Raw genomic sequence first — 9,463 nt, forward strand, 5'->3', positions numbered from 1 at the left:
TGAAACCCCCAATTCCAGGTCCTGAAATACCCCATTCATGGGACCCCCACTTCTGCAAAGGACCTGGCCAGTCACCTTGGCTTCCCAAGCTTGCTTTCTAGTGGAGTTAAAATCCTGACTAAGACACCTCCCCACCCCCTCAGGGGCCTGGTAACTTGCCCCTTGGGGGGAGTGATGGGGGGCAGACATTTGGCAGTAAAAGGCAAACAGGAAGAGGAAAGTCACACCAGAACCCAGTACTCAAGTTTCCAGTCTTTATTTTCCTTGTGCCCTGTCGCCTGTGTACATGCTGCGACATACGTGGTGGGTGAGAACGGAGGACAGGCCAACACTCCCGTTACAAACAGAATCACCAGACACTTCTTAAAACAGGGAGGCAGAGGAGATTCAGTGGGAGTGCCTGACTTTCTCAGCTGAGGTCTCCAGACCCTGGAGGGCCAAACTACTTCAGAGCATCCCCCTAATGTTTTCCAGACATTGCAAGAAATTAAAAAGATAATTCCTAACACCCTTCCCACCCCTCCAACACCCCAAGGAAATCAACTAATGGCAAAATTTAGAAAGTATTCAAACAAAATAGGTTATGGTTCTTTTATTTACAAGTCTTTTGAACACCATCCCTGTATGAAGCGTACATTCAAATATTCTTTAGCAGTGAGTGAGTTTAACCGTGGAACACTGTAAACAGATAGAGCCTTTAAATATTCTCTTCATCATCTTTTTCCCTCTTTACGTTGCATCTTTTAAAATTCGCTTTGGTTCCTGCAGGGAAATATATATAATATAATATAATATTTATTTTTTTAAAATAATTCCAAACGCTCTTGAGTTCTTGGAAGGTTGCTGGAAGCTTCCAAGCTCAGTTCTGGGGCGCAAAGGGCAGAGTGCGGTGCCAGACTGGGTGTTTTGGGGACTCAAGCCCCTCATAGCTGGGGACAGCTGGCCAGGCCCACTGTTCCGCTGAACAAACCCAAGCTTCACTTAAGTGTGGTGGAGACTTAGCTAGGCTGCCGCACTCCACAGGCATTTCCTGCAGAGATCTTGGGGCTAGCGGGAAAGGTCTGCTCTGCGACCAGGCTTTAGGCCTGAGTGGCAGTCCAGGAAGAAGGCCCTCATCGGTAGGAAAAACTAGGTGGGCTGCAGGAGGCTACTGCTAGAAGCTCCGGCCTTGGACAGTGCGGTGAGTGGCTAGGAGGGGTGGAGAGCCCCTAATGCCACCTGGAATTGATTTTTCCCCCCTCAAGGATCAGCAGCCCTCTCCCACCTCATAGCCACCTCTTAGTCCAGCCGTCTTTCACATTGGCTTTGGAAAGCAGCCCCACTCCAGACATCTAGGAATCCTCACCCCTTCCTCCTGCTCCTGTCCCCAAGCTGAACTGGGTTTAAAGATTGAATAGCTTCTTGGCACAGGGGTCCTGGGGATGGGCAGGCTCCATGTGGAGGGTCCTGGGCCCAGGTCGGTCTCCAGGGCGCTTGGCAGGAGGCCCAGTCCTGATGGAGACCACACCCAGCCCAAAGCTCCATAGTCTCCAAGAATGAACCACCAGGGGTCCCAAACCATTCATTCTAGTTGATGCACAACTCTCCAAATCCAATTTTTGTTAGGAATCTTAACCACAGATGCCCAAGAGAGTCCCGGGCTGCCTTCTTAGAGGCTATCTCCGTGTAGCCTCCCCTCTTTTGCACATCTCTTTTCTTCAAAAGTCACCACGTGCCTTGACCTTGTCAAGGGCAAAATCTGCATATAATCTCACGTGTATCAAGCCCCCCACCCAATTCCAGCTGGCTGGAGCCTTAGAGGAGCGGGTTAGCGGAGTAGTACTGTAAACGGTCTCTGTTAATTTTTTTTTCCTTCATTCTCCTGTTCTGAAACCAGATTTTGACTTGACGGTCGGTGAGGTTGAGCATGCGAGACAACTGCAGGCGCTTTTCTTTGTTGATGTACACACTGAAGAAGAACTCCCGCTCCAGCTCCCGGATCTGGTACTTGGTGTAGGGGCAACGCTTTTTTCTGGTGCGTTGGCCACCTGTGGAGGGAGAAAGAAGCAGGGAGTGAGCCAGGTGTGGGGGCTGCAATCCATCCCAGAACCCCGAGTGGAGGAAAAGGGCTGGCCCATGGGACTGGAGGCCCTGTCCTAGCCCCATCAAGGTCCCCTCCGTCCCCTGCCTTCAGGCTCCTACTGCCCGCTGGGGACAGGCTGCAGGCGGAGACTCAGCCCCAGATAAAAGCCAGCTCCCTAGATAGGCCCCCAGGGAAGCTGCTCACACTGCCCCCAGAGCAGAAAGGAGGGCTCCTTTAGCAACAGGCGGGCAGGCTGGGGCCTCAGAAGCGGCTTTCAAAGCCGCCGAGAGGGGGTCGCCGGCTGCCTCCAGCCCGGCCAGACTAAACAAACAGCCGCCCGCGGACATTTCACCTTCCAGCACCTGGGCGGCGGGTTCCCGATTCCCGAGGCAGTAAAGTCGACCCCAGGCCCAGCCTTTCCCGGCTGCGGCCGTGACTCGGCCCTCGTTAGCATCTGAGGCCGCTGCCGGGTCTTTGTCAGCCTGAGTCCTGGCCACCAGCTCCTGCCTCCCTGACCAGCCTCCTGGCTTCCGCGAGCTGAGGAGGTGGCAGCGGAAGCCCCCTACCACGGGCCTTCCCTGAGCACCAAGGCCACACAGCCATCCTGCCCCCCCCCCCGGCTGGCCAGGGGTGCTGTTTTAGATAGCGTGGAGGGAAGAGGGGTTTCCTAAAGCTGCGGGCAGGCTCGACCTGCCCCCCTTTTCAATAAAACTTCACAGGACCGAGAGGAAAAAAAAAAACCCGCTTTTGACAGAATGAATAACAATTGTGAGTAACATGCAGTGGGACAGAAGGCGGCACGTAATTGCCACCGCGCCAGAGGAAAATGGCTTCCTTTGGATAAAAAGGGCAGCTTTGGCTTAATTTGTTTCTTTTAATATATTGCTCGAGCTAAGCGGGCTATTTTATCCGTTAAACACGCTCCTAGCGCCATCGTTAAACAGCGACGCCTTTGAATCCCGGCCGGGACTGGAGTCCCGGCGCAACACATGGCTTTTATAAAAATCTCCGGATTACCTCGCTATCAAAGGCTCCCGGAGCCCTTGCAGGGGGAATTTACAGGCGCCCACCTCCGGCTCCCCAGCCCGAGCTGGCCCCGAGCAGGGTCGAGCTGCTGGGCTTGGGACTGAGAAGGGAAAAAAGGGAAAAAGGGAGTTGTGTGTGTGGTTTTTTTTTTTTTTTTGATTTTTTTTTTTTTTTTTTTTTTTTTTTTTTTTGCAGGCATGCCTTGGCCGGTGGGTATTTCACGGCCAATTTCAGCACTCGCCACGTGATCCCGCCTTTTATAACAAAGTTTTGTTGGGGGAAACCTAAAGGCCCTTCATAAACCTTATATGCTTATAAAACAGCATATAAAAATTTAACAGCGGTGCTGCGCTAGATTTCCAACTCCCCTTTCATAAAGCGCAGGGCGCTGCCTTTATACGTACTGGAGCCGCCGGCCTTGTCCTCAGTGTGGCCGGAAGACGACTCAGGGCTGCTGCTGCTCTCAGGGCGCCGTCGCCGCTCCTTCTCCTCCTCCGCCGCCGCCGCCGCCGCCGCCTCCCGGCAGCCGCCGCCGCCACCGTCCGAACTTGAAGTTGCGGGCGTGCCCGTGCCCGTGGCCGCTGCCGCCGCCGCCGCCGCCGCGGAGGTCGCTGCGGCCGCTGGGGGCCCCTTCTCGGCGCTCTTGTCCCCGGGGTAGTCGGAGGAGGCGAGGTTTTCTGGGGTGCCGTAGGCCGTCTCGAAAAACTGGTCGAAAGCCTGTGGCAGGACGCCGTTCCTGCCCACGGTGCTATAGAAATTGGACGAGACGGCGGGGGTGGGGTGGTGGTAGACGTTGGCCGAGCTCTTGGCCAGCACGTCGCCAGGCACGCCGGCCGCGCTGGGCGCCTGCAGGCAGTCTCTGTGCACGAGCTCCTCCGCGGAGTAGCAGTGAGCCAGATTGCCGCGGGGGTGCCATTTAGTGGCGGGCTCAATGGCGTACTCTCTGAAGGTCACTTCGCGTACGGGTTGGACCTGGGGCAGGTTGGAAGAGTAGGAGTATGTCATTGGGCGCGAAGACGGGGTCTGGGGCAGAAAAGAAGGGAGGCTGGAGAAATCTGGACCCGAGACGTAGTAAGTACAACTTGGCAAATACATGTTAGAGGAGCAGGGACCACGCTCATCAAAATCCATCATTGGGCTACCTTGGGCTCTCCGCAGTAGCCGAGCTTAACATGATTCTCCACTGCAGCTGCCTCTTTGAAGCGGATCCGTGAAGTAGAAATTTGGAGACGTAAGCTGACGTGGAAATCTATCCCCATCCTTAGCAGGGAGGTGCTGGTCATGTGACCCGATGTTGAAATTGACAAGCTGCAAGCTGGTCCGGGCCTTTTTTTTTTTTTTCCCCTTTCCTTCCCCCCCCCCCCCCTTCCCCGGCTTCCTTTCTTTGTAGCCACCTCAGGGGAAGCAACAGATCGTCACTCGGTGTTCTCACCGAAAGCACGTAATCGCCGGTGTAACTCATGTTGGCTGGGGGGCCTCCCGGCGCGCGGCGAGGCTGAGGTGCGCCCCATGCCACTCGCTTGTGCTCAGCGGCACGGTCCTGGCCCTCAAGTGCGCCGAGGGCGGTGAGAGAGCTCAACTCCTGCCACCCATCACTCCCCGGGTGAGGGATGCCCCAGGCTGGGGGTGGCCGGGTGGGAGCTCGTCGCTGCGTGGCCGGTGCGCGGTCCTGGAATCTATTCTCCTGGAGGCTCGCGTTCGCACCTCCTTCGCTATCCCCCTCCCACAAGCTTGCTCTGGGAACCACCTCTGTCTCCGACTCTGGCCGGACCCCTTCGGGGCCAGGGTTCGCAGCCGTGGATGTGCCTGCCTCGTGGCTTGCCCGATTTGCACGGTGACTTGATTACACGCTCGCATTCATGGTCACTTCCGAAGCGCTTTAGTGCCTTCCGTCCCTAAACCGCCAACAACCAGGGCGGCTTCCCCCGCGGTTTGTCAGGCATCTGCAGGTCCCGGAAGGGCCTTCGTCTTACCCGGGATCCACCTCCACTTCACCCTCCCCGCCGGCCTCCTCACTCCATCCCTTGCCCTTGAAGAAACCCCTTCCTCCTCGCTGCCTGCCGGGGGTCGGAGTCACTCAGCGGAGCCAGACGCGTGGGGGCTGCGCCACTGTGCACGCCCGCCTGGTCTTCTGGAGCTGAGGACTCGGGAAACCACGCAGTTGAGGCGAGCCTTGGGCTGCTTAGAAGCGCTGACATCCGAGGAGCCTTTCCTGGGTATGCTGCACCTTCCGGGGGCCCACCAGGCTGCCAGCAGAGCTGCAGAGTTGAAGGAGAGTGAGGGCAGTGAGGAGGAAGGAGGCTAGGGCCAGCGAGCTGTGGCTGAGAAAGGGGTAACCCGCCTCCTCTCCTTCCTTGCAAAGCGTGAGAGCCAGTGATGTGCAAGCAGAAAGAAACTCAGAAGGCTGGGAGCCTTTTCTGCTACTCATCCCACAGAAGGAACACAATGCTAAAGAAAAGAGCCATGCTTCTCCAACTCCTGGCACTGTGGGTGACGAGAACGCCCTGAAAAGGCTAGGTTTGAGCCAAAGATAGAGACAGGGGTCATAGCTGCTAGTAGGAGACTAGCTTTCTTGGGAAAAGGAAAGGAAAAAATTAAGATGATGAAAAGTGCTTGCCATCCTGCAGGATTGAATGATCAACGTTTGGGAGAAGTGAAAGAAGAGGGCATAGAGCAGCTAAGCAGGACCGGCGACTGGGAGGGGCCCAGAGGCCTCCCCACACCTATCTTCTTGGAAGGAGCTGGATGTCGCTGAAGGAAAGTCGAAAAATGAAAAAGGATAACCTTTTCCCTTTCCCCATCCAGGAAATAGCTGAAGGTATTTATATATCTTGGGGAGATTTAGAGTATAAACTCTAAGATCTTTGGTATTTAAGTGTCAACATCGATTTATTTATTTATTGCTGAGCTGACTGCAACTGACTCAATAACAAATCTAATCATGTATTGCACTGGAAAAGAACTATTCTCATTATGTATTTTCTCCAAATGATGGCCCACCATTGCGTTTGAATACCCGCTGTAAATATCAATAATATCAAGTAATTACTCTGCAGTGGAGTAAACTAATTTATTAGCATTAATGTTTATGTGGCTCCTACCCCCTTCCTTTACAAGGGTTTCTTATCACAAATCAAACTACTCGGGCACATTGGTTTAATGAACTCTTTATTCAGGATTTGCTTCAAGAACTTTCATATCCCTTGAATCCCTGAGAGTTGAACTTAAAATTATTTGTGCATCTTCAGCTTGACCTATTTGTCCACTGTGGCTTGTGCAGAGGGCATCAGCGGTGTGGGTGAGAAGGTCTGGTGGGAAAGAAGGTTGCTGGGGAAGGGCAGCCTGAGACCTCCTAAAGCTGGGAATCACAGTTACGGGATTGCCCTGCAGCGAAAAAACTTCGATTTCCAGCAGTGACCAACAAGGCAAAATATTTATTTCTCCACAGCATCTCTTTCTTGGAGACAGAATATAAAAGGGAGAGGGAGAGGTTTGCGAACAGTAGTATCTGAGCTGTTCCCTGGCTTGATTTTGGCTCTCCCAAACTATCTCCCGGCAGCCCACCCAGTCCCCGCCACCCCGACCCTCGAACAAAAGGAATGCTTGAGGGGTTTCAGTGACTTTGCCATAACAAAGGCGCCACCATTTCGGGGCTTGCCCCGCCCCTGGGTGAAGGCAAACAAATTCTTGCACTTGTATTAGGGCTTTTAAGACTATAATTGAACCCGGGGGCGTCTAGGAGAACCGAAAACAGTTCTAGACAGACCTGGGGTTTTATAGCAGTTTTGGCAGTCAACTTCAGCTTGTGCCTAAGCAGACCGGCTGCGGTGGCCCGCCCGCGGGGGGACGCCAGGCTGCCTCCCCCAGCTGCACGCAGTCCCTCTCCAAACTAGATCGGTTTTCGCCTAGGTACCAGGGAGAGGGGGTCCCGGCAGAAAGGTCAGTATGGGGGTATATGCTGTTCTGCATGATCAATGCCTCCCATGTCCTTGAGAGCCAAGCCGAGAGGGTGCCAGCAAGTCTGGATCCCATGGGTGTCTGCAGGAGACAAAGACAAATTTCTGAGGAAAGGCTAGGCCGGAGGAAGGCTGTCCCAAAGCGGTCGGCAGGGCAGTTCAGAAGGCTGTACCAATGCGGGGTGCCAGGAGGGGCACGCAGCCTGGAAGAGGGTGTGTGGGGGTGCTGCGGTGAAGATGGATGAAGGGAAAGGCTTTTGATGGCAGGAGAAGAGAAAACGCCTGGAGTGGCGAATGCTTTTATTTCCCCAGCAGAGACAGGAGGGGGTGCTCCGATCCCCAAGGCTTCGCACTGTTCCCAGCTTTGTCCGCTCCTGGCCCTCTTGCCCGGAATACACTGGCAGAGTGAAGGTTTGCATGGGGGGTGTGTAGTTGGGGGTGGTCGCAGATCTGAGGATCAGATCAAATCTGGGGAAGCCGGGGAGGCAGAACTGCAGCTCCTCGGTTTTGACTTTGCTCTGAGCCTAACTGACTCTTCCGCTTTGCAGGAGGCCCAACAGCTGAAGGGAGCCCACCCGACTCAGGGAAGACCTGACGGGTGCTAAGGCCACCCTGGAAAGCCACGTCCGAGTTGTATTTCTTGAAGAGATTGAGTGGGCAAGGCTAGGACATTGGCCCTGGCAGCTGGTTGCCCATGAAGTGTCCTTTCTCAGGAGCTCCACAGCGCGGGGCCATCTCCAGAAAACAGTCTCCAGCATGTATTTCCTTTTATCCTCAACCCAGAACCCCACGGCAGCTAATGCAAAAGGCCAAAAATGTTCTGGAGGAAGAAAAACAAAGGCAGGAAGTGGCGGCGGCCTGACGGTTCGTGTGTGTCTGTGGAGAAGGGAGGGAGCCTTTTCAATCTCTTCTTGTTGTTTTTCCAAACTTCAAGGTCTAGGCAGCCCTCGCAGGGCCGGGCCCTTTCGCTCCCCAAGCAGCGTTTGGAGACGGCCACCCGGAGAGGAGAAGGATGGCTCCCGAGCCCGCCCTGTCAAGTGGAAACGGCTAACGAGGCGATTTGCTCAGCAAAGCAGACCAAGCCTTTGCAAGGCTCCGTTTGATTTGACCCTAAATGGGGGAGGGGAGAGTTTGAGGGGTTCGGCAGTACCTCCCGGATCCTCCTTGCTGCGGCTGAGTGGGCCCTGCTGGGGAGGATTCCTGCGTCCTGCGCCCCACCCACCTTCCCAGGCAAGATACTAGAATAAATTGCGTCCAGGTGCCTCTGCCCAGCGCTGCCGCCTCTACTTCTTCTTGTAGCCGAAGGGTGCCTGCTGGCGGTGCCCAGGCCGGGTGGCCTTGGAGCGGTCGGTGCGCACCAGGGCGACGTGAAGCTTTTGCACCGGGGGTTGTCATCCTGGGGGCGTTTCCAGCGCAGTCATCTGAGGGCCATGAGCTGAAAGGACTGTCACTTGATAGGCAGCTTAACACCTGCTCACTCCAAGGGAGAAACAGAGCAGTGGGCAGGGAGTAACTCCAGACTCTGGGTTCCCAACCCCATGTGGCACCGCTCCTGGGCTGCCCTCTTTTCTCCTTGGTGCCAGCTTGGGCACTGGGACCGGCTCATTGACCCCCAAATCTGAGAATCTGAAGTCCCCAATGCCTGCACGTGCAGCCTCTTGACTGCTCTGCATGTAGTCAGTAGTGTGAATGCCAATACCAGGCTGCGCGCTCACCACATTCCCTCCTTAGCTGATCCTGTCTCCCGGCAGCCCCTGCTCACCTGTCTCCCTGTCCTCCTCTTTCCAGCAGAGTCTCCCCTTCTGCAGCCTCCTGCCTTTTCTGATACCCCTCCTAGGCTGAGCAAGAACTGAGGGCACCCAATCCTCAAGCACAGAGAAGGAGGACTGTTAGGTTCCTGGACCCCCCCCACCACCACCACCAGTTTAGGCCTCCACCAGGGGTCTAAACTTGATCTCTTACCTCATTCTTCTGAACACTCCATCCCAAGGCTCTACCATGTCCTTTTTCTCTCTCCCCTCTCTCCCCAATACTCCCTTCTTCTCTTCTTGGGACCTAGCTCCTGGATGGCAGCCAGGAGGGGTCAGGCTCACTGGACAAACCAAAACTCACTTGCAAAGATCTATAGTCATTTATCTATGGATCACTTAGGGCACCAATTTTTTTTTTTTCTACTCTTGTTGGACTGAGCCCCTAGCAACCTCGGTCCCTAAATGTCACACCTATTTCTAGAAAGCTCCATTGAAGACTATTTCAACCCCAGTGACCATACTGCACACAGGTGCAAAAGGCAACTGGTGGCCCAAGGTAAAAACAGCCACTGAGTCTTTCCTAGGGTTGGAGGCCAGGCTTTTATTTGGGGGCTGTCTCCTTCCAGGTGGGAGGTGTCTGGAGGTGCATCTGTCCTCCATGGTGATTC

The 9,463-nt window shown here is 54.9% G+C and overlaps 1 protein-coding gene and 1 long non-coding RNA gene across 2 annotated transcripts; one reads left to right on the plus strand and one right to left on the minus strand.

Annotated features, from left to right (window-relative positions):
* Positions 1-240: 240 nt before the first annotated feature.
* On the minus strand, positions 241-4,222 carry HOXA11 (homeobox A11). The gene is made up of 2 exons (XM_036088764.2): positions 3,493-4,222; positions 241-2,027 (listed from the first exon to the last, which is right to left on the minus strand). The coding sequence occupies exons 1-2, from the start codon at positions 4,220-4,222 to the stop codon at positions 1,795-1,797; spliced, it is 963 nt and encodes a 320-aa protein (XP_035944657.1). The 3' UTR covers positions 241-1,794.
* A 67-nt stretch (positions 4,223-4,289) lies between these two features.
* Positions 4,290-8,311, plus strand: LOC118533453 (uncharacterized). The gene is made up of 3 exons (XR_004916239.2): positions 4,290-5,304; positions 5,716-5,906; positions 7,593-8,311. It is a non-coding gene; the product is annotated as an uncharacterized LOC118533453 (long non-coding RNA).
* The last annotated feature ends 1,152 nt before the right edge of the window (positions 8,312-9,463 follow it).

This window comes from Halichoerus grypus, chromosome 12 (genome assembly GCF_964656455.1).
Source record: "Halichoerus grypus chromosome 12, mHalGry1.hap1.1, whole genome shotgun sequence".
Classification (NCBI taxonomy): domain Eukaryota; kingdom Metazoa; phylum Chordata; class Mammalia; order Carnivora; family Phocidae; genus Halichoerus; species Halichoerus grypus.